Here is a 24,527-nt window from a genome sequence, read left to right as displayed (position 1 = left end):
CCCACAGTAGAAATCAGTTTTGAGGCTCTCCAAAGCATCTCAGCCTGTGGCCACACTATGCTTTGTGCTATTTCATTCCACAGGACTTTGATCTCATCTTGAAAAAATGCCAACCCCCAAACCAACCCCCAAACCCCACTTCCCACACAGGTCTGCCCAGTGCAGAGACCTGACAGTGCAGGGGTGCACAAGTGACCTCTCCAGGGTCCCTTTTAGATATATTACAGCGTGTGGCACTCTCTGGAGATGTTCCTGAAAAATTTAGCAGCAAGGTTTTGGAAAATACCTGGGGTGAAGGAAGGTGAGGGGAGGGGAAATCTGTCTGCTCTCTCCCTGGCTCTGCCACCTCCATGGCGGTGACCTACTGAGGCCAGAGATGACACGAGCTGAGGTCACAGTGGGATGTGCCACATCACAGGGAGGTCTCCCCAGTGCCGCAGCAGTGTCCTCACTTCCCTGGGAGGCCCAGGAGCTGCTGAGCACTGCTCACGTGCTCCCCACAGCTGCTCTTCAGAGCTGCTCCATGGCAAGGAAAGGGGACAGGAGGCAGCAGGACCACGTTGGGGCCCCTTGTCAACAGGCAGAGGAGAAGGGGCACATTGGAGAGGAGTTTGGGTGACAAGATGGGAAGACTGTCCCTCCTCCCCAGCTGGAGAGGCAATCTGAGGGCAAGCGGGCAAGGGGGGCCAGCGAGATGGAGGGCTGCTGGACCAAGACCATCAGCCTGCACCGCAGTTCCTTCTTCCCAGCACTCCTATGGCTCCTCACCAAGGGTAAGGGCTTCAGAAACTCCTTGCTTAGGTGTGGCGCAGAGACCGTTAACTGCAAAAATGGCTGTGGGTCCTGGGCTCTGGGAGTGGCTGGAAAGTGCTTGGGGCTGCCACAAGAACCCTGCCTGAGGGTCCCACCTGGCTCCGGGGACCATGTGGCAGCCAGGACTCCTGAGGCCTGGGGCTGGGGCTGCCCTGAGCCCCAAGGCTCCTGTGGGGCTGGCTCCATCCCCTTGTGGAGGGTAGGGGGGCAATACATGGCCAGGCTTCCCTGGGAGTGGGTCCCCCCTTGGGACCTGGCTCTGGCAGGAAAGGGGTTCTGTGTCCTGGAGGCTGGGGTCTCCTGCAGCTCCCGGGGGGCTCTCAAGAGCCTGCTGGAAATGCCCATATAGGAAATGAAACCTTCACCTTGTAATAACCACAAACCATCTACTTGTTCGGGAGAACCTCTCTTCCTCCTCGCTGGATCCTTTTATGCTTGCAGCTTGGCAGAGCATGTTTTGGGCTCAGAGATGTTGTCCTCCAAAGGCCACAGCCCCTGTCCTCCTGCAAATAGGGTCAGACCTCTGCACCCAAAAGACAGCCTGTTTGAGGGAGCAGCTTGGGAACAGGTAGAGGTGCCATCGCCACCCCACAAGTCCCTGCTGACCCCCAGCCTGTTTCTCTGAGCTGTGGGGGGCAGTGCTGGGGGGAGCCCAGCAGGGCCATCTCCCCCGCCCCCTCCCAGCCCCACACCTCCGCTGCCCAGCACTGGCAGGCCCAGAGCTGCTCTGGCCCTGGCTGCCCCGGGGCCCCGGGGCTCCTCAGCCCTGCAGAGCGACGCGCTGGGGCCCAGCCCGGCCCCGCAGAGAGCAGCCCCTGCCTGGCCATGGCCCAGCCCTGCCAGGCGCAGCGCGAGGGCTGCCGAGCCCCGGGGCTGCCACAGGCAGGGGGCCGGGGCCACAGAGGCCAGAGGGCCCTGCCCTGCCGTGCCCGGAGGGCAGCAGAATGCTCCCCACGGGCTCCAGCGCCCTGGCCATGCCCAGGATCCCCGCGCCAGCACCAGGACCAGCACCAGGACCGGCCCCGGGGCTGCTCCGCTGCACCCAGCACAGCCCCTGGGCACACGGCAGCCAGGAGCCCCATGGGGCCCCTGCAGCAGAGCCCAGCCCGTGTGGGGCAGTGGCCGCACCCCGGGGCCCCGCACTGCCCAGGCACACGGCACCGGGAGGCCCCCAGGCCCCACCACACCCCGCCATGCCCCGCGCTGCCGCCCACAACATGGTGCCTCACTAAGGGGGGGGGTTGGAAGGAAGGGGAGGGGCAGAGCTGGCCGCCAGAGCAGGAGGCTGCAATGTTTCCCCGGCAACGCCCCAGTGATGCCTCCTATTGGCTGGTGTGAGGAGGAGGGCAGGATGGGTTTGACTGATGGCTCTGTCAGCCAATCAGACTGCAGCATGTGGAAAAACCCAGACCCGGAAGCAGGGCGGGATCAAAGATGGCACGAGTGGGGCTGGTGGGGCTATGGGTGCGTCCCGATGGTGGCAGGTGCCCTCCCGCCGGGGCAGGGGCAGCGGTGCTGCCCCAGGGCTGCTTTCCTCCCGGAGCTGCAGCAGGGGCTGGTGGGGCCGGGAGCACGGGACAAAGCGCCCTGGCCCCGGGGGAGCTGCCCTGTGAGCCAGATGTGCCGGCTGCCCCTGAGCAGCTGGGCTGGGGCGGCTGGGGGGGTTTGGGGGCAGGAAGCTTTGCCCCTGCCCTGGGTCGCAGACCCCTTCTCCAGCCTTTCCCTGAGCTGCTGCTGCCACCACAGCCCCCAGGTGCTGCTCAGAGCTGTGTTTGGGAGCTGCTGGGCAAAGTCTGAGCAGACTGCTGATGTCCTCGCGAGGGGCCCTTCCCAGGGGTCTCTTCTGTTCTGAAAATGGCATTTCCAAGTTGCTTTGAGAGAGGCTTTCAGAGAAGTTGAGGCACAAGCGAGAGGCAAGAGCTGCCTGAGCAGCCCCTGTGAGAGCACTTCTCCTCTGCTTCCTGGAGGTGGGAAGTGAGCAGGCCCCGGGCTGTGAGTGGCTGTTCAGAGGCAGTGCCTGTTGCAAGGCCTTGGAGGACTGGAAGGGAACTGAGGGGATGGGGAGTTGGGCTTTCTGTGTTTTGGGGTGCTTGTGGGTGCCCTGTCTGCTGCCATGTGTGGTGCTGTGCCCTGTGTGTCACTGATGCACAAGCACGTGTTGGCTACCAACCCTCTGTGAGGTGCGGGGGTAGCGGTGTGTCCCAGGGCGGGGTGCCCTGTGGTGGAGCCAGGTGTTGGCCCCAGTGTTTTGCTGCTGAGCATGGGAGGAGGTGGCTGGAGAGAGCAGTGCTCTGCTCCCAGGGCCCAGCCTGCCATCATGGAGTCCTTGTGGGAGACATGGGGGAGGATTGCTGGTGACCGTGTTCCCTCCTTGGAAAATCCGGGTGCCAGCCACAGTTGCTCTTGGTTTGCTGGCTTCTGTCAGCTGAGGTCCAGGCTTGCAGTTTCTGAAGGTCTTGATGCTTCTGTGACTCTTTGGGATTTTACTGACTCTGCTGGAGAAAGTTCTCTTCTCGTTCCTTAATGGCTTTCTGTTGAATCTGGACCCTCATTGCATCTTCCCATCTCAGACCCTAATTCATTCCGACCCATCCGAGAGATGGGTAGTTAATCAAAGCAGTCACAGCCGTTTCTCCCCTTTGTGCCTCCCCAGACCCTTGCAGACAGGGCAGATGCCACCTCACCAGAAGTCAGGCCTCTCAGGGCGATGGGTGGCTCTGAGACACCTGTCTCTGGTCGGCGGTGGAGGCGACATCTCCAAAGCCTCTGGTCCCTTTGGCAAGAGTCTCAGAATAGGAAAATCCTTGAGCCTGCAATGGGGGAGACATCTGGAGATAGGGATCCAGTGCTCTGCTCAAGGCAGGTCCCAGGAGAGGAGGTATCTTTGGGCCTTTTCCAGTGAAGTTTTGATCTTCTCTGGGGATGGAGATCTGAGAACCTCTCTGGATCCCTGTGCCACAGTTTTGCCACCCTCATGGAGAAAAAGGGTTGTTCTTAACATCTAAGAAGAATGTCCTGTTGTCCAATTTGTCCCTGTTGCCTCTCCTGCTATTAGCGTGCACCTCCAAGAAAATCTTCTCCATGACCTCCATAAGGTAGCTGTCCACAGCATGAAGATGCCCCTTGGCCTTCTCTTGTCTAGGCTGAACAAACCCAGCTCTCCCAGCCTCTCCTTGTATGCCCCATGCTCCAGGCCGGACCATCTTGGTGTCCCTGTGCTGGATTCCCTCCCGTGTGTTAGTGCCTTTGCAGAATGGGAGAGCCCAAATGGGAGCCGGTATACAGACATGGTCTCCCCTGTGCCAAAAAGAGGGCTAGAACATCTCGGTTGCCCTACTGGCTGTGCTCTCACAAATACAGCCCCAGCAGAGAGGGGAGACATTTGCCCCTGACTGTTGCAACTCTGCAAGGCCAGCAGAACTGACAGTAACACTCGGATTCTTTCTTTCTTTCTAGGTTGCTCCACTCAGGTAGGTTCCCGGTGCAGGCCTAGAGCCCCTGAGGATGCAGGCAGGATGCCAGGGTGTGTCCCTGTACCTGTCAACACCTTTGCCAATGTCTTGAGCCCTCTGTGAAAGCAGCTGCAAGTGAATGAGATGAGGCTATGCATGGATGCGAAGGCTTCCATAAATGCACCTGGCTTCCATGGGTGACTTGGGGTGTGGGTTCACCTCCTGCTACCTCTGCTGTGCTGCTAATTCCATGTCCCACAAATGCTGTTACTGCCAGCCTGCTCAGCAAATGCCATTGTGCCCCCTCCTTTTCCTAGAAGGTTGTGGTGCCACATAAGATGAGTCCAAGATCCTTATAATTAAATGTCAGCATCTCTTGAGTGCCTTTGTCTGCATGCTCCAAAGCCTGCTCAGCTTGAAGTGAGGAAGTCTCACAGATCTTGGGCTTTTGGCTCTGTGAGGGGTGAAGCTGTGCCCAGGGCCAGGTTGCCCGTGGCAGCCAGGAGAGCTGGCATTTGAGCAGAGCTCCAGTCTGGGGCTGTCTCCTTGCTTGGGCCTCATGTCAAAGCCTCTGCACCCTTTTTCCCTTCACAGGGGCTCCTTGTCCAAGGAACTAAAGGCAGGGAACCAAGGTTACTTTGGACTCAGGAGGCCTTCAGCACTCTCAAAGGTTTCTACAGTGATCTGTAACTTTTGTATTACTAAACAAAATGTCCCATCCCTAGCTGGAGGATCCCGAGGGGATGGGGGTGGAAAGCAGCAGCCTGCTCTGCCCAAAGAAAGCAGGCTGCTTCCCTCTGAAAAGAGCAGCATCACCCAAGGAGCCAGCTCTGTCACTGAGCTTGTGCTGATCATTGCACCTGCCTTGTGAGCCTGGAGTGCCTTGGCCACCTCCTGGTGTTACCACAAGGGCTTCTCTGTGTGTGTTGGTTGAGGAGCCAGGGGAAGGCAGTGAGCAGGGCAGTGCCTGGGGAGTGTGCAAGCAGTGAGGGTCCTGCATCCATCTCTTCTTGCTGGCACTTGGTTGTATCTAGCAGAAGGGCCAGCTCTGTGTGGCAGGGACAGTGTGTTTGCAGACTAGCTGGCACAGCAGAGGTCTGGCATCAGGGTGATGGCTGGTGCAGTGCTGAGTTGGTCTGACAGTGTCAGGGACCCTTTCCAGTGCAGCTGCTCCCTCAGCTGATCTCTGTACCTCGGCACTAGAAATGGCAGTGGCCTCCTGCTGTCATTGTGTAGGTCCTCCAGTGCAAAGGCTCACAGCTCGGACTTGATGGTACTAAAGGAAAAGCAAGACCAATCGTTGCCTTTTGTGATTTGTGCCCAGGGTGACAGAGTGGAGATGTCCCATGAGCTGGAGAGAATCCTGCCAGGAGATGAAAGCCGTTTGCAGAAGACTGTTCTGTACGGAGTGATCACAGCGTACTCAAGGGCCATGCGAGTGGCCCAGGTGAGCTTCTCCTCTTTAAAGGTTTGCACTTCTCCAGTCACTTTTGACTCAGTACCAACTAGGCCAGCAGCAGGCACGTCGATGCCGTTTGTGCTTGTGAGGTAAGTTGTGCTTCTGAGGAACACACAGCTTTGGTGATGCTGGTGAGGTCCCTCGTGTCTCCATGCTGCCAGAGAGGCAGGCTGCAGGAATACTGCGAAGTTGTCCTTCTGAGCTCCCTTCTGCCTCAGGACGTAATAGGCCAACAGTAGGACCATGGCTTTGGGGCACACTGTGAGGTCACTTCTTCCTGAGAACCTTAGAGGCCAGCAGCAGGGACACAGCTGCTCTCTGTGCTTGTGAGGTCACGTTTTCCTGAGTGTGTTACAGGTGAGCAGCTAGCTGACGGCTTCAAGGCTGGTAGTGAGGTCACTTGTGCCAAGCAGAGGGCATATTGCTGCCATTTGCGCTTGTGAGGTCATTTGTGACTCGGACACTTTTAGGGCAGCTCCAGGCATACGGCTTGGAACTGGACTGTGAGGTAACCATTGCACCAATACGCGATAGGCTAGGTGGAGGTGCTGAGTTTTTGGTGTAGTACCTGGTACCTGAGGGGTGTTTGGCTGCCCTGTGAGCACTGTGAGGGGATGATGTGAATCTCTGCTGTCACGATGTCACTCTACAGCACTCTACAGCAGTACAGAAATGCAAGTATGTGCGTAGCTGATAGGCCAGCACTTGACTCCTGTGTGGTGTTAGTGGCTGTGAGGTCATGTCTGCCTGAGTACCTGATAGGCCACCAGCAGGCACAGGGCTAGCATGTAGGTTTTGGGGTCACTCTTGTCTCTGCAGGTGATTGGCCAGCAGCAGGCACATGACTTGGATGTTGATTGTGAGGTCCCTTCTGCCCAAGTACCTGACTGGATAACAGCAGGCACATAGCTGGGTCACGTCCATCAGGAAGCTGAAAGGCCGGCAGCTGGTGCGTGGGCTTGGATGTTGTTTGTGAGGTTCTTTGTACCTGATCAGCTGATGGGCCACTAAGAGGCTGATGGGTGGCAAAGTTATGATGAGGTGAATTGTGTCTCGGAAGTTCCTAAACCACTAGGAGGACCCTGGCTGTGAAGATGACAGTGATGTCACTTCTGTCTCTGAAGATGATGGTCCGGCAGCAGGCACTGGGGTGTGGAAGTGCCGGTGAGGTCACCTCTGTCTGTGCAGCTTAGAGGCCAGCAGCAAGTGTCCAGCTTGGATGTTCATTGTGCAGTTCCTTAAAATGGAGCAGCTGATAGGCCAGTACCAACTACATGGCAGTGAAGGTGACTGTGAGGTCACTGCAGTATCAGCTCTTGATAGGCCAGCAGGAGGCACATGGCTTGGATGTTGATTGTGAAGTCACCTCTGCCGTAGTACCTGACTGGACAGCAGCAGGCAAATAGCTGGGTCATGTCCATCAGAGAAGCAGAAGGGCCTGCAGCAGGCGCCTGGGCTTGACAGATGATTGTGAGGTGACTTCTTTCTGAGCAGCTGACAGGTCAGCCTTTGGCTCATGCTGAAGGTAATTGTTTGTGAGGTCACTTGTGCTGGAGAATGTGATAGGCAAGCAGCAGGTTCACAGCATGGCATGTGCTTCTGAGGTCACTTGTGCCTGAGGCTCTGATTAGACAGCAGGCACAGAGGCTGCTGACGCAGAGCCTGCAGGCACAGAGCCCTCGCCCTGCTGGCAACACTCCTCCCAGTGCAGCCCAGGAAGCCATTGGCTTTCTTTTGACATGAGGACATGTTGCTGCCTCATGCTGCTTCATGTTGTCTACCAGCACCCCCACGTCCTTCTCTCCAAAGCTGCTTTCCAGATGGTCAGCACCCAGCATGTCCTGGGTTACTCTTTCTCAAGTGCAAGACGTTGCATTTCCCTTTGTGGAGCTTCACGAGGTTCCTCTGTGCCCATTTCTCCAGCCTGCCAAGGTCCCTCTGAGTGGCAGCACAAACATCTCTTGTATCATGGCTGTATTTTAGGAGAAGATTGTGTCTCAGAAGCTTGTAGGCCCTTAGGAGGCACATGACCCAGCAGGTGACTGTGAGGTGACTTCTGTGTCTGCAGGTGATGGGCCAGGAGCAAGCACAGGAGTTGGAAACTGTCTGTGAGGTCACTTGTGCCTGAGTGCCTGATAGGCCAGCAGCAGGCACATGGGTTGCATTGTGATTGTGAGGTCACTTCTGCATGAGTACCTGACTGGATAGCAGCAGGCACATAGCTGGTCATGTCCCTCTGAGAAGCTGACCTGCCAGCAGCAGGCAATTAGGGTTGGAAGATGATGATGACAGTACTGGTTTCTGAGGGGTTGATAGGCTCCAAAGCTCAAAGGCCAATCTGAGGCACATGGCCACGAAGTTGATGGTGAGGTCACTTCTGTCTCTGCCAGTGATGGGCAAGGAGCAGCAGTCTGTAAGGTGACTTGTGTCTCAGTACCTGGGGTGTGATTTTTCTACCTGGGTGGTTTGCAGCTCGAAGTAGGTGGTTCCATCCTCTCCAGTCTTTCTTTCCTGAAGCTCAGACATGTACGTTTTGCAATCAGGGGAGCAGAATCCCACCCATGACTGTTAAACCCGTGCCCTGTGTTCATCCAGAGGACAGCAGGGAGGGTTTTCTCCTGTTGGCTTGCTCCCATGCCACAGGGGCTCTTCAGCTGGGATTTGTCTCCCCTTGTTATGGACAGCCGCCATTGGCAGGTCCGTCCACTCTTGCTCATACAGGCTTCTCTTACAGCTGACAGAGGGTCTCAACCCTCATCCAGGGTGATTCATCCTTGCAACACCATGAACTTACCTGGCTCCTCCATCCTCTCGGCCTCTGGGAGCCTGATCAACCCAGGCACAGCCTGGCTATTAGTTCACTCCTGGACTCTTCTCTAGAGGTGAACCCCCTCTGAGATGATATTCCAAGTGTGGATCTGAAGCTACTTTGGAGAAAGGTCCCCTCTTGGCATTGAGGTGTGGAAAAAAACAAGTGAGGTTCAGTTCCTTCTAGAGTGGTCCAGGGCTGTCCCAGCAGGCCTTGCACAGTTAAACTCACCCACCCATCATCAAACTGTACATTAGAGCACGCAGTGTGACTCCTTCTTGGTATCACACTATATAAAACCCCTGTGGCTGGTAATAATACATGATGCAAAACTTTGGGCACACTGAGCTGCCACTGAGCTGAGCCTTCCAGATCCTGCCTGTGCTGTCCCTGGGCTGCAGGGGCGGCACCCTGGGCTCGGAGGAGATCTAGGCGAGGAGCTGTGCGCTGCTCGGTGGCAGGTCCGCTGCAGAGGGGCGAGTCCTGAGCAGGGTGGCCGTGAGCCGTGCCTGCCTGCCTGCCGGCCGCGGGCTGGTGGGGTGGCTGCAGCAGAGGTGCCCTCACAATCAGCACCCAGATGGGTCCCTGTCACCTGCGTCACCCCCTCCCCTCCCCAGGGCTGTCACTGCTGCTGGGTGGGCTCTCTGAGGTGCTGGGTGACATCACCAAACCTGCTGGTGAGCACATCTGCTGAGGGCCAATCAGGCTGCTGCAGTGGAGGTGACCTCACAGTCAACACTGTAGCCATGTCCCCTTTGCCTGCCTCTCCCCATGCTCTGCAGATGCAGAAGAAAGGACAGAGAGGCAGAAGGAGAAGTAGGAAATAACGTCTATTTGAATACAGTAGTTCCTCAGAACAAAGTTTCTCCATGCAGAGTGCTGGGAGGAAATGTATCAGGAATGAATAACTGTGAAGTGTATATATATGTATATAATAAATATATATAATAAAAAAAGAAATAAAAAATCCATTCCAATTGATAAAAAACCTGAATTGTGGAGATGAGGATTTTTTTCAGCTCTTGCTTAGAGTTATTTTTCGAATAGGTTTCACCCTATGACTAAAAGTTGGCATTCTGGCCTTTATTCATTTGCCCACATGCAGAAGCAATTGCTACCTGCGGTGCCCTGGGGTGGCTGTGTTCCCATATGGAGCTGGGAAATGTGACCCAGGACCTATGGGAACCTTTCTGCAGCATTAGGTGGTCACCAGGAGAAGTGTCTCCAGGCCTCTCAGTGAGACAACTTATTTCTCTCCCTTGACTAGAAAGGGAAGTCCAGACACTTGCGTTAGACATAGACATGTGCACTAAAATGGCCTGACACTGGGGGAGATCAGCCTCATCTCTGCTGTCACCTCAGGTGGAGTAGCACGTCATTTACCGTGCAGGGAAGGAAACGGGAGTGTGGCTAGATGATTAGGGACTCCTTTCAGACATCACTCTAACACAGCTATGTTGAGGTTTGTGCAGATTTGGCCATGCAGAGATACAGCGTTTCACTGAGGCTGGTCACCCTGCTTTCCTCTATCAGTTGAGAGAGCACGACACCTCAGAGTGTGACTCGCTCTGCGCAAAGAGTGAGGAGTGGCTTGGACAGCCCTGGGCTGGGGGTGGTTTTGGTGCACTGGACTCTGTGCGAGACACAAATATATCTGTGTTAATGGTGCAGGCCTGATTATAACAGAAGAGTCTAGAAAAAGTCAATACAAAATGAAATGAGGAAGAAATGAAGGAAATGATCCAAAGCAATGGAATGTTTGGTTACAGTTTCCAGGTTTAAAGCTTCTTTCTGTTTCTATGCTCTTTCTTTGCTTTGTTTTCTTTTCTTTAATATAGTGGTCTTTTATGGGGATTTTGTGGTTTTTCTCTGTTTTGTTTTTTTGGTTTTCAGAAGGAAAGTCATATTCAGAGCTGGGGTGGGATGCAATCACAGCATCACAGACAGCTGGTGCCGTTGTAGGTGCCCTGGTCCCCTCTGCCCAGCCTCCCTCTGCAGTTCTGAGGGGCTCTGGTCTCGTGCAGGTCCTTTGTGAGAGCTGCCAGGCCCAGGCAGGTCCCTCAGAGACACCGGGGCCTCTCCAAGTGCCACTGGGTGCTTGTGGTTGGACACCTGAGCTCTGCCTGGAAAGGGGAAGAACTGTTTTCAAGATTTACAAAATATGAACACACTGTCAACAGCTCAAATGATTGACTAATCTGAAGGTCAATGTTTTCCCATGATGAAAGAGTGGAAATTTTGAGGAAGGGTGTTAATCTCAGGAGAAAAGAATTGATCTGTCCCTGACAACTTGCGTTACTGCTCTATCATGCTGTGGATGGCATCTCAGGAATCTTTCACTTATTCCCCCACGTCCTGATTAAAGGGATCATTTCTAAAGTCCCCTTTGCATCAGACTCTCTGGACATAGGCACTTTCCACAGTTCTCCAGGTTTCCTCCTCCCCTTATTCTTTATTCATTCAAATACTCAGCTCTCTAGCTCTGCTCTGGGCTTCAGGGGGTCTGAAGCTTGCCTCGTCTTTCAGGAGTCTCACTGTCTCTTTACCCAGCTCTTTAGCTGTATTTCTATCTAGCTGTATTTCTCCTACCTAAAACATTTCAAGGAAGGTTGTTGCTTGTGGAAAGTGGACTTCAGTGGAGGCAGCTTGGACTTAACATACACTATGGGAGTATATTTTACTTTTTAGTAAACCTGATCATATTTTATTTTTCTTTGTTTGCGTTTAAGAAAAATCCTCCCATGTCTGCAGCTAGCTCTCTAAGGCAAGCAAGTGGGAATTGGTGCAGAGGAGCTGTAACGTTCAGCCAGAGCCTTCAGTGGAAAAAGGTTAGATGTTAACAAGAGTGATGCAAGTCCCCAGTGGCTGAAGAGAGAAACTGCAGGGCTGGGGAGGTGGGAGGAAGGTTGTCCATGCAGGTCTCCTATCAAAACTACTGCTTTTCCTCCATGTCCAGACCTCATTAGCAGACACTCTGGATCAATATCAATTGGAGAATGTGGAGATCACTTATTCTGCAATGTGAAGAATAAAGAGAGCTTAAAAAGCAGACATCTTTCTCTTGCAGGTGCTCACTGAAACCTTGCTCTTGTAAATGCACTCCTGAAACCTCTCCAATTATCCACACATGAATTGAAGAACTGAAGAAAATTATGGGCAATTATGGAAAATTATGGAAAGAGGCATGGCTCCCCAGGGGCTAGATGCATTTTAATGACTGCTCTGGTGTATCTGGGTCAAAGCCCATGCACTTCACATGTTGAGAGGAGGCTGAACAAACCTCTCAAGAAGTTAAAGTCAGAAGCAAATCCCCAAGTTTCTTGGAGCATTAATGGGTCCCACTGAGGGCCATTACCAGAGAAGGCTCCTGGGGGCTGATTAGAGCAGAAAGCTGGAGGCCCTGATTGCAGGCAGGCAAAGGCAATGTGCAGGTGGCTGTGATGCCAAGTCAGGCTTGATGTGTGTTATCAAGCAGAACAGCCAGGCACTGACAGCCAGCCCCAAGGAAGGGTGATCCTTTCCCTCAGGCGTTGCTCAGGGCTCGTCCTGGGGGCAGGGTGAGGGTTGGGGTGTGCAACGCCGAGTGCAGGAGAATGATGCGAAACCTCCTGGGCTCCCTGGGGATGAGGAAGCAGCAAGACCACAGTGCTTTCAGGAAATGGTGTCTTCTCAGACACCTTGCTAGCGTCAGACCTCAGTTCTGTTGGGAGCTTTTAGCCCTGGCAGTGGCCTGGGCCACCTCCATCACAGCCTGTCCTACACTGTTCCACGCCTGCGCCTGTTTCCTTGCAGATGGTAGATACCCAACCTGCTTCCCCACCTTGCTTTCACCCCAGGATGTCTCCATCTCTACTGATGTCCCTTTGTCCTCTCTTGCTTTTTGTTGAAACACAAAGCCAGAGGCTGATCACAGGCTCCCTCCGGGTGACCTGTGGCACCACAGCACTGCCCTTCAAGTGACATTTCCTTTTCCTGATGTCACAGCTGAACCCCACAAGCTGCAGCTTGTGGCTCTTTCCCCTTCTCAGGCTGTTTCCCACTACCAAGAAAAGCTCCATCATCTCTGAAACCACCCTTCAAGCAGGCACAGGCTCCTACTCTACTGCCCTCAGCCTTCCCTTCACCAGGCTGAAGAAGCCCAGGTCCTTCAGCCTCTCCATAAAGGCCTTGTCCTTTAGACTCCAACCTTATCTTTGCAGACCTCCTCTGGACCCTCTCCAGTTGCTCCCCATTCCTCCAGCACAGGGCAGCCCACACTGGGACACCCTGTTCTAGATGTGGCCTCACCAGTGCTGAGAGGAGGGGGATAATAATTCACGTTGTCTGGGTGGCCGCTCACTTCCTAATGCAGCCCCGTATGCAGCTGGCCTGATTTATGGTGAGCACACAGCACTGGCTCATGTGGCATCTCTTGCAATGTCCAGGTCCTTCTCCTCAGGGTCACTCCTCTACTGGTCAAGTGCCAGCCTAATCAGGCTGCCCCCCAATACAGCACTCACATTTCTCCTTGTACAATGTCATGAAGTTTCTGTCAGCCAAATCCCCAAGTCTTTCAAGGCTCCTCAGCTTTGTACACCGTTCTCCACCCTTTGAGCCAGGCGGCATCCAGCTCATTCCCCACACCCTCCATTGCTTACTCCTCCATCCCACATCTCCCCAGATTGGTTACAAAGATGTTATGGAAGAGCATGTCAGAGGCCTTCCTACATTCAAGGAGCACATGCACTGCACTCCCCTTGTCCACACAGCCAGTCGTCCCATCACAGAAGGCAGTCAGACTGACCAGGCACAATTTGCCCTCGATGACTTCGTGCTGGCTGTTCCCGACCCCTTCATGTGGCTGGAACCAGCTCCAGGAAGATTTGCTTCCCAGGGCCTGAGGTGACGCTGACCAGCCCATCACTGCCCAGACCCTCTTTCCTGTCCTTCTTGAAGATGGATGTGATGTTTGGCAGGCAGGAGGGGAGGGCCAGGGGCCGGGCAGCGGCTGTGGGGCTGTGCCAGCTCCTGCTGCATCACTGGTCCCTGCGGTGTGGAGAAGAGGGACAGAGGACGAGGCAGCACGGAGGTGGTGGCAGGTTGGCAGGGGCAGGTCAGCAGGGGCAGGGGCCAGTGGGGGCTGCAGCGAGGGGTCGTGGCCGGTGTTTCAGCAGCAGTGGCTATCACACTCACTTCACATGCAAAACTGCTGCACTGACCCCAGGCAGAAACAGGCCATTTCCCTGGTGCCCATGCCACCCTCCCAGCAGGACGGGGACACACAAGGAGCGTGCTCTGCCTGTTGTGGTGCTCAGGGCAGCTCCCCAAGGAGCACAGCTTTGCCTGAGGGACCTCGTGGTCCTTGGCCTCAGCTCCAGCACAGCTGGAGCAAGAACAAGAGCTCGTGGGCCAGGCCAACGTCCCCCTGGCACAGTCCCTGCGACAGCCTTCGGTGCCCCGTCCCCCCACAGCCCTCCTGCTTTGGCAGCCTCCACAGTTCCTGCACCTTGCCCAGCCCTGGCCATGCCCCACGCAGGGGTTAGCACACAGCCATCCCCAGGGCCTGCTGGGGTCTGGGCCAGGACAGAGGCTGCCTAGGCCTGGCTCTTGCCCTCGATACAGGCACTGAGCCCAGCAGGAACGAGCTGGCTGCACAGCAGAACTCACCCATAAACCTGGGGTGTGCAGCCAGGGCTGCAAATGGCCTCCACTCTCCTGCGCCCGGCATGTCTTGCTTCCCCTCCACGAGACCTGGCTCTGCCCCACATACCCACCGCTGTGTGTCCTCACCCCAGGGAGGGCATCAGTGCTGGCCTGCCTGGCCATTCCTGGAGCCTCCCCTGTGCTCCCCGCAGGGCCCCGAGCTGGCGGTTCTGCTCTGCAGAGCGAGCGGGCTGTGGTGCCCCAGGGCCATGGGGTGACTCTGCACTGGCCGTGGTGGTTGGGGTGAGAAGCAGACCCAGCTGGACGGGCATCATTGCACCTGACAACCCCCTACCAAGGGGTCTGTGGCTGTGGATGATGCTCTGAGCAATCACAGGGCATTTCAGATGGCTCAGGCTGTGTTCAGGTGTGTCCCTAGAAGCAGCCCAGGGTTTTCCATTGAAGGTGACATGAACCACTCTGCAGGCTCCCTTCCCTCTGCCTGCAGGGTCCCCACTGTGGGCATCTGTCACCAGCCCTGTCACAGGGCAGACAGCCCCAGGCAAATATCGCTTGACCATTCAGCACCTCCAGGAGCACTGGGCACCCACAAGTGAGAGCTGAATGCAGCCCTCATTCCCTAACACTGCACCCCATGAGCTCATCGCCTTGGGCCCATGGAGAGCCGTAGAAACGCAACATGCCATTTCATGGTTAAAGTCCTTGAGCGCATTCTTTGCTCCAGCTTTGGAAGGAAAAAACAACTTCCAAGCACAGCACTGTGGAAATCCCCTTTTATTCAAGACCGCCCAGCTCCGACACAGTGAGAGACACATTTACAGAAGGCCTCTCAGGCAGACAGACGGGGTTTGCGCCTCTGGAGAAGTGGGATGAATTCAAACACTAATGTACAAACGTGATTATCACAGGGAGAATGCCGAAAGTACAAAAGTTGTCCGAGAAAATTAGAAATCACCTGTGAAGAGGGATGGGCAGCTTACTGCTGCTGAACTAATACCAGCTGAATCAGTTTCTTCAGTGCCTCCTTGAGCTCCTTGTTCCTCATGCTGTAGATGAGGGGGTTCACTGCTGGAGGCACCACTGCATACAGAACAGCCACCACCAGATCCAGAGCTGGGGAGGAGAGGGAGGGGGGCTTCAGGTAGGCAAAAAATGAGGTGCTGACAAACAGGGAGACCACGGCCAGGTGCGGGAGGCACATGGAAAAGGCTTTGTGTCGTCCCTGCTCAGAGGGGATCCTCAGCACAGCAGTGAAGATCTGCACGTAGGACACCACAATGAAAACACAACACCCAAAGGCTAAACAGGCACTGACCACAAGAACCCCAGCTTCCCTGAAGTAGGAGTCTGAGCAGGAGAGCTTGAAAAGCTGAGGAATCTCACAGAAGAACTGCTCTACAGCATTGCCTTGGCAGAGTGGTATGGAAAATGTGTTAGCAGTGTGCAGGAGAGCATTGATAAAACCACTGGCCCAGGCAGCTGCTGCCATTTTGACACAAGATCTGCTGCCCATGATGGTCCCATAGTGCAGCGGTCTGCAGATGGCAACAAAGCGGTCATAGGCCATGACAGTGAGAAGAGAATACTCTCCTCCTAACGCGAAGACAAATAGGAAGACCTGGGCAGCACATCCTGAGTAGGAAATGGCCCTGGTGTCCCACAGGGAATTGGCCATGGATTTGGGCACAGTGGTGGAGATGGAGCCGAGGTCGAGGAGGGAGAGGTTGAGGAGGAAGAAGTACATGGGGGTGTGGAGGTGGTGGTCGCAGGCTATGGCTGTGATGATGAGGCCGTTGCCCAGGAGGGCAGCCAGGTAGATGCCCAGGAAGAGCGAGAAGTGCAAGAGCTGCAGCTCCCGTGTGTCTGCAAATGCCAGGAGGAGGAATTAATTGAAGGAGGTGTTGTTGGACATTTGCTCCCACTCGGCTCTGGGGGAAAAGGCAGAGACAAGTTACAGCAGTCTTCTCTGAGCCAAATCCATTCCATTTGTAACAGAAATCCCCACATTTTCTCTGTACCTTACATTCATTCAGCGTTCTGTCTGGAGCTGTGGTTCATGCTGACTGAACATGACATGCAGTGTGGCGGCCTCTGCCCATGGTCTCCAGAGGATTCAGTTCTGCTCTGCTAGAGGATGGAAATGGAGATGTCAGTCAGCCCCACATATTTGGTGGGATACCAGAAAATGATTGCCATGACATACAGAAAGGGGACTTGGTCCAGGGACACAGTGGGAATATTCTCTATTTACCAGAATGAGAGATGAATACAGTTCTCATGCCAGCTGCCTCTGAAAGAGAAGACCCTTGAGAAGGATTCATCTCTCCCAACCTTGCCCTCATGAACAGAGGTGTCTATATCTGAATGAGTCACACCAGATCCCACTCGAGCAAGGGAGAGAAAGAGGAAAGTGGAGGGGCTGAGCTGACCCTTTCTAGATGCCTCTGTCCCAGTGAGATGGACCCTCTCCTCAGGTCTATTTACCATCTGTGCTCCAGGCTCTGTAGTGGGAGTGGGAAGTGACTAGCTCTGATGCACACATCCTGCAGCAGACAATGTCTACCCCTTATGTGGAAGGGCTGTTCCACTTTTAGACACCTATTTTTACAAAAAAAAAAAAAAAAAAAAATGACCTGCAGCAGAGATCTAGTCACAGATGGATTTAGTTTTTAGATGCCTCCATCTCACCGTGGGAGCATTCTTTGACAGGCAGAAATCTTTGGCATTTTGATTGCTCTCAGCATGAGCACTTGTGCATCGCAAGGGGAAAACAGGGCTCGCTATGACTTTGTACAGAGTCCCGGGATGTGGTCTGTCAAGGAGTCTCGCCCCTCACTCACCTGTGCTTGCACCTCTCTCAGCCGAAGGACAATCTCACTCAGACGTTCCTCTCAGAAAGAAAACACACTGAGCTGAGACTGGAGGATTTCAGGTTTTCAGGGAAGAGTTCCAATTTCTTCTCTCTCAGACCAGACGTGCAGACAGTGATGAAGGGCATGGTAAGGTCAGCTCATTCCCCAGCCCCACAGGGTCCCTTTTCTGTAGTCTCACAGGTTTCAAGGAGTCTGGGGACAGCTCACTCCCCTGCAGACCCTGCTGTTCCCCAACTTGCAGTGTCGGTGTCTGAACTGCAGCTGAAAGCCCCGCAACCCCAGAGAGCCCGAGAGAGGAATGGGAGCAGCATGGACAGCTGGGGAAATGAGGAGCAACACCACGATCCTGCTGCCAAGGCAGGCAAGGAGACAGAGACAGATGGGTACGCGGGAAAGCCTTCACCTGCCCGGCTGGGCATGCCCCCTTGCAAATGGCCGCATTTGTTGGGCAGGACAACATGGGCCTGTGGCAGGAGAGAGGCTCCTCTCCTCTGCCAGAGGTCTGGCTGCAGAGGAGGCAGCTCATGCCCTGGACCCCATGACTGTCAGGGCAGAGGCTCTGCTGGGTGGGAGAGGAGACAGAGGGAGCTTGCTCTGAGGAAGGTATCTGCAGCAGAGGGACTCACCATGACTTGCCCAAATCCATCCTCCCATCATGATTCTGCTAGCAGTTCCCTCTCACAGCCTGCCCATCTCTGCTGCCTGGAGCTGTCCCTCCTGGCAGCTTTCTCTGTCCTATCATCTTTTCCCAGGCAGTGCTCCCAGACCCTGTTCCACCCTCTGTGTGCTCAGGTCTGCTCTACAGAAACCTCCCGGGACAGGGCATTGGCCAGGGGCATTGCTGTGCTCAAATGTCCTAAGGAGCATGTCACATAAACCCTTATAATGCCATAAAGGTGATGACGATGCTGTCTGTAGGCTGGGTGAGGATGAAGGGGCTTTTCCCGGTTTTTCACAGACCTACTGATCTCTGAGAGTGAAGGTTTAGGGGTCCCAGTTCTTTGTCAAAGCAGAAAACTCTTTCCTTTTGTCTCCTTGCAAAAATGAGGGAACTGAAAGCACACACCCTGAAAGGGAAGCTGCTTCCCTTTCAAGGAGCCCTTGCCCAGAGCCCCCTCTTGAAAAGTCCCCTCAGGAATGTGCTCGAGGTAAGCTAGAGCTGTGAGCAGCCCTGACCCACGCAGCACCCTCTCAGCAGGAGAAGGAACCTGCCCTGCCGGGGGTCTCTCCTCCAACCCAGAGCTTCTCCCCACAGCACTGTCAGCTGCTCCCCGGATAGGCTGAGTGCTGACCCTCGCAGGCGGCAGAGTCACTGCCTTGGCCACACAGCACCCAGGGGCAGAGGACACTGCTCTGAATTACAGCCCAGGGCAGACCTGGGTGCACACCCAGGCTTCACAGCCCTGCAGCCACCCCTGGAAGAAGGTAGCAGGATCCCCTGTCCCTGTGACAGTGTGGTAGGGAATTCCTGCTCTGCAGCACCCCCCCCTCCTCCTATGCACTGGAGGAACTGGGAGAGCAATTCAGGGGATGGATTGGGTTTAGAAGACCCCTCCAGGAACCTCAATAATATTGTTCTACACTCAGAGACTTACCGTGTCAAGGGCTGTGAAGATTTCTTGCACAAGCAGCTCTCCTCTGTCCTCCCACTCCACACTGCCTTGCACTTCTCCCTGTCTTCTCTCATCTCATGTCGTCAGCAGCAGCAGGCAGTGCCCGCAGCCCTGCTGCTCTTGGCAGAGGAGCTGCTCCTGCACACAGCTGTGTCTGGGCAGTGCTGCCAGGTTGCCATGAGCTCCCTCCATCCCAGGAGCCTGACCCTCTCTGTCCCTTGTGCTGCCTCCTCCTGGGAAATGTTCACTCAGGTAGACTAAAATAATCACCTATTGTCCTTTGCTAAAGAGTGGAGAGAAACTGATTCCAGCATTGCAACTTATTTCATCAGAGGCTGACTATCTATGATAGGTGGAAATGTCCCACTCTGGAAGCCCCTATTCCCATCTCTTAACTAGGCAGGACACCTAGATAGGGACAAGGAGGGAGCTCATGGACACATGGTTCAGGTTTTCATTCAGATGAGTCTGGGCATTCATGCCTGTTTAAAAGCCCCTGGGCTGCAGTGGGATTCAGATAGCTCCCATGAACTCCACAAACACACAGGAGCTGAGATTCCCTTTCCCAAGTTGAAGTGTGCACAAGAGAGAGGTCTGCACGGGAGCTCCTTGTCTACACTCCCATTGCAATCACTGGAGATGGAGGGTGGGAGTCAGTTAGCTGGTGACACCTGGTGACATTTGAAACAACAGAGGTGGTCTAAGGCATGTGCAGTGTCTGCTTGCTGTGATAGAACAACTGGGAGACCCGCATCCTTCCGGAGCACCAGGTGGGGGCCAGGTGGGGAATTTCCTTGGCCATCTGAAATGACCCCAGATGCCTACTACAACTAGAGCCCCACTCACTAGGAAGCTGAGACACAAGCAGATTCCAATGTTACAAGCAGGTAATCTAATTCTGTGCAGACGCTTAATTTAATGACATAGCAATAGGCCAGTAGGGCCATGTCGGATGCCCAAGGACTCCAGCAAACCACACATCTCTAGCACATACAGAATGGCACATTCAGGAAAACCATGTCCCTTTGGAGTTGCTGCTGGGCAAGTGCCCCAGGGCATCTTGGGTTTCTTATCTGTCCCCAGACAAATGAATCTCCAATACTGTCTTCGGGCACAGTCTCTACTGTCTGCATCCAAGTGTATTTCGTAAATGGGAGAGGCACATCACACCAAGGTCTCCACTCTAGCCTCTGCACTCTCAAACCCTTCTAGCTGTCCTCCCCTGAACCTCTCCTCACTGTGCCAGATGATATGAGCAGGGACTGGGCTAATGATGGCCTCAGGGTCACTGGATCAAAGGATGTCCAGGCTGAGGGACTTCTTCAGTGGCACCTTGTCCTTCCTGGAGATTAGTTGAAGAAGTCTGTCACAGGTCCAATGGTGCTGCAGAGTCAGCTCAGGCAGCAAACACCTCTCCTGGCATTCCTGCACAGCCCAGCTCTGTTTATTGCCCTGGCCTTGGGCACTGCAGAGTTTGCTTTCTTAGGGGGAACCTCCTTTCACCATTACATTGCCACCTGCTATCCATGCCAGCGTGTCACCACTTCCAATCAAAGCCTCTGCATACGCAAGGTCCTTGGTAACCTGTTTATCTGTAGCAAATCTTCAGTCGGCACCACAGCTGACGTGCTGAAGCCAACACAGATGCAAACACATGCAGCCTGGGGTGCAGCCAGGAGTAAATGGAGATGCACAAGCTGTCCCAGGAGTGCCACATAGTTGGAATAGCTGAGATGTGGTGGGATCACTTGCATGATTGGACTCCTTCAATGGCAGGGTGCAAGTTCTTCAGGAGAAATCACCAGGGAAGATCAGGAGGGAGATGGCCTATGTGTGAAGGAGCATCTTGGATGTATGGAGCTCCTCCATGGAATGGACCAAGGGAGGCAGCTCTGAAGGGCAGCAGAGCTCAGGAAAGCCAGCAGGTCATTAAGGACAGCACCCTTCAAGCACAAGAATGCTCCATAATGAACAGTTTGTAAAATCAGCAAACATCTCTGGACCTCAGCGTGGCTAAACAGGGAGCTCCCACGGCAGCTCCAGGGCAATAAGGCAACATATGGAAAGGGGAAGAAGGGAGAGGCTGCAAAGGAGGAACTTGGAAACATTGTCCAGCAAAGTAGGGATGGTGTTCAGGAAGCCAAAGCTCCCCTGGACAGGGACATTTGCAGGGGGTGTGAAGAGCAGGAAGAAGAGCTGCTACTGCTTCAGTGACAGTAAAAGAATAAACAAGGAGATGTGGGCTCCCTGCTGAAAGGGGCAGGGATTCTAGCAAAAGTGGATGTAGATAGGTGTGGGGAAGTCAAGTCCTTCCTGGCTTCAGCCTTCACCCACAGGGTCTCCTGAGCTGTTGTGCCTCGAGTCAGGAGTCCTGAGGAGAATACGAATGCACAGTGCCAAAGTCTCTAGAACTCAACCCATAGAAGTCTCTGGGATTGGAAGGCTGGCATCCATGGACGCTGAGAGAGCTGGCTGCTATGAGAGCAAGGCTGCTCTCTGTCATCTTTGAAAGGTTGTGGAGATCAGGGGAGGTCCCAGTGAGCAGAAAAAGAAAGCCAGATAAAGGTGGGTTATGCAGGAGTATAGTCCACATCCTGTCCTGTTTGAAAGGCTCATCAGTGGGGCAGAACAATACGTGCATCAGGATAAGCAGAGACCTGACCAGCAGAAGAGTGACCCCGAGGAGAAGGCTATGGATGTTACAAACAATGCCATATGAGCCAGTGATGCATGCTCACCACAAATGAATCCAGCTGCATACAGGACTGCATTAGGAAGAGCATGGCCACCCAGGCAAGGGCACTTCTTATCCCCCTCGACCCTGCACTGCTGTGGCCACATCTGGAACAGTGTGTCCCAGTGTGGGCTGCCCAGTGCTGGAGGAATGGGGAGCAACTGGAGAGGGTCCAGAGGAGGTCTGTCAAGATGGGGTTGGGAGCCCGAAGCACACATGGCCTGTCTGGAGAAGTTGAGGGACCTGGGCTGCTGAAGTGGAGGATAAGGCCAACATGGTAGTTGCCTGTGACTTCCTGTGACAGAGTGGTTTCACAGATGATGGAGCTTTTCTTGGTACTGGGAGGCAGCATAAGAGCCACAACTTGCATCTGGAGAGGTTCAGACCGCACTTCAGGTAACAAGAACGTCACTCGTAGGGTAGTGCTGTGGTGCACCAGCACACCCAGGGGGACTCTGTGATCAGCCCCGGCTTTGTGTTTCAAGGAGCAGCCAGCAAGGACAGAGGGACGTCAGTAAAGGTGGGGAGATCCTGCAGTGAAAGCAAGGTGGGGAAGAATTTTGAGTGTCTACAGGCTGCAGGGAAAGAGGTGCAGCTTTTGGACAGCTTAGGACAGCCTGTGGTGGAGATGACCGAGGGCAATGCCAAGGCTGAAAGCCTCCAAGAGAACTCAGGTCTTTGTCCTCTTGGCTACGGCTAGTGTCTCTGCCACTGAGGCCTATGAGAAGATGACGTTTCCTTACAGCACTGTGGCCTCGCTGCCTCCTCGCCTCCACGGAGCTGTATCGTGTCCTGTACTAGGCATTGCGCACCTCCCCTACCCGCACACTGCCCTCAGCAAGAGCCTTGAGCAACATGGGAGGGAAAGGATCACCCTACCACGGGGCTGGCTGTGGGGCTTGGCCATTCTGCTTGATAACACGCATCCAGGTTGACTTGGCATCAGAGGCACCTCCACATTGCCTTTGCCTCCCTGCAATCAGGGCCTCCAACTTTGTGCTCTAATCAGCCCCTGGGGAGGCTTTCTTGGTAATGGCCCTCAGTGGGACCCGTTAACGCCCCAAGAAACTTGGAAACTTGGCTTATGACTTTAATTCTTGAGAAGTCTGTTCAGTCTCAGCATCGGAGGTTCATGGGCTGAGCATCAAAAACACCATGGGGCTCATTAAAATGCAAAAACCCCTCAGAAGCCATGCTTCTTTCCATAATTTTCTTCAGCTCTTCAATTCTTGTGTGGCTAATTGGAGAGGTTTCAGGAGTGTATTTACAAGAGGAAGAGTTCAATGAGCATCAAAAAAAAAAAAAAAAAAAAAAAAGAAAGAAAGAAAAGAAAGGATTTCAGCTTTTAAATTTTTCCTTATTTTTCAGCTTACAAAATAGAGTGATATCCACATTCTCCAACTGATACTGATCCAGAGTGTCTCCTAATGAAGTCTGCACATCTAGGAAAAGCAGCATCCTTGAGGTCAGACATCCATGGAAAAGATTCCTCCCCACCTCCCCAGCCCTGCCATTTCTCTCATCAGCCACTGGGGACTTAGAGCACTCTTGGTAAAATCTAACCTTTTTCCACTCAAGGCTGTAGCTGAATGTTACAGCTCATGTGCACCAATTCCCACCTGCTTTCTGTAGAGAGCTAGCTACAAAAAGACACAGAAGGATTTGTCTTAATTGTGATCAAAGAAAAATAAACTTGATCCAGTATTATAAGAAATAAAATACACTCCTCAACTGTTTTTCAAGTCCAAGTTGTCTTCAGTGAGGTCCACAGTCTGCCAGGAATAACTTTCCTTGAAATGTTCTTCACAAATAGATAGGAACGGGTGGATAGACACACAGTGAAGGAGGTGGTTGAAAACACAATTAGACTTTTAAAAGATGAGGCAAGCTTTAGACGCCCAGAAGCTTAAAGCAGCAACTGGAGAGTTGAGAGGCATCTGAATGATAAAGAGCAAGGGGAGGAGGAAGACTGGACAACTATGGAGAGTGCATATGCCGGGATTGTCTGAGGCAAAATTGACTTCCGAAATGATCAAATTAATCAGGTCACGTGGAAATAGGTGAAACATTAGGGAAGTTAAAGTCACAGCATGACAGACAGAGCAGTGGTAATGCAAGTCAAGGGGCAGATCAACATTTCTTCTCCTGAGATTCACACCCTTCCTCAAAATTTCCATTACGTCATCATGGGAAAAAACAGATATTTAATTAGAATTATTCAGTCCTTTCAGCTGATGAAAATGTTCTCTCTGTCTCTCTCTTCTTTTTGTTTTTTTTTTAATGTTGAGAACAGTTCTTCATCTTTCCAGGCAGAGCTCAGGTGTCCAACCACAAGCATCCAGTGGCACTTGGAGAAGCCCCGGTGTCTCTGAGGCACCTGCCTGGGCCTGGCAGCTCTCACAGGGGACCTGCGGGAGACCGGAGCCCCTTGGAGCTGCAGAGGAGGCTGGGCAGAGGGGACCAGGGCACCTGAAGTGGCACCAGAAATCCATGACCCTGTGACTGCATCACACCCCAGTTCTGAAAATCACTTTCCTTTTCAGAAAAAAAGATAATGCATAATCTCCCCAAAGACTAGTATACTGATACAAATTAAGACAGACAATAAGAACACAAAAAAATGAAAAGTTGGAAAGTATAACAAAACATTTCTTTTCTTTAAATCTTTGTCTTAGTATCTACCTTCGTCTATTTTTGGATGGCCAAATTTGCACAAATCTCAACATACCTGTGTTACTGTGACCTTTTAAAGGAGTCCCTAAAGCATCTAGCCACATGTCCTTTTCATTCCCTGCATGGTCAAGGAAGTGCAACTTCATTTTAGGGGACAACAGGGAGGAGGCTGATCTCACCCCATGCCAGACCCCGTCAGTGCAGATGTCTCTGTCTAACCCAGCTGTCGGGACTTCCCTTTCCAGTCAATGGAGGGAAATAGGTTTTCTCAACTGAGTAGTTTTGAGATACTTTTCTTAATGACAAGCAAAGGTCCCATAGGAGTTGCCTCCAAAATCTCCATCACCATGTGGGAACACAGCTATCTCAGGGCATCTCAGGCAGCAACAGCCTCTCTATGTGGTCAAATGAATTAACCCTCAAAAGGAGATTCTAGTCGTAAGTTGAAACCTTCTCAA

At 53.5% G+C, this 24,527-nt stretch overlaps 1 protein-coding gene across 1 annotated transcript in view; it reads right to left on the bottom strand.

Moving 5' to 3' along the window:
- Positions 1 to 3,512: 3,512 nt before the first annotated feature.
- LOC135326403 (olfactory receptor 14A16-like) overlaps positions 3,513 to 24,527 on the bottom strand; it is a 51,628-nt gene continuing 30,613 nt past the window's right edge. Inside the window, exon 2 of the mRNA XM_064504289.1 lies at positions 3,513 to 3,623. Within this exon, the coding sequence (XP_064360359.1) occupies positions 3,513 to 3,623 (111 nt within the window). The remainder of the gene's footprint in view (positions 3,624 to 24,527) is intronic.

Source organism: Dromaius novaehollandiae, unplaced genomic scaffold (genome assembly GCF_036370855.1).
Source record: "Dromaius novaehollandiae isolate bDroNov1 unplaced genomic scaffold, bDroNov1.hap1 HAP1_SCAFFOLD_27, whole genome shotgun sequence".
In the NCBI taxonomy this organism is placed as follows: domain Eukaryota; kingdom Metazoa; phylum Chordata; class Aves; order Casuariiformes; family Dromaiidae; genus Dromaius; species Dromaius novaehollandiae.
This window is presented reverse-complemented; position numbering and strand designations above follow the sequence as displayed.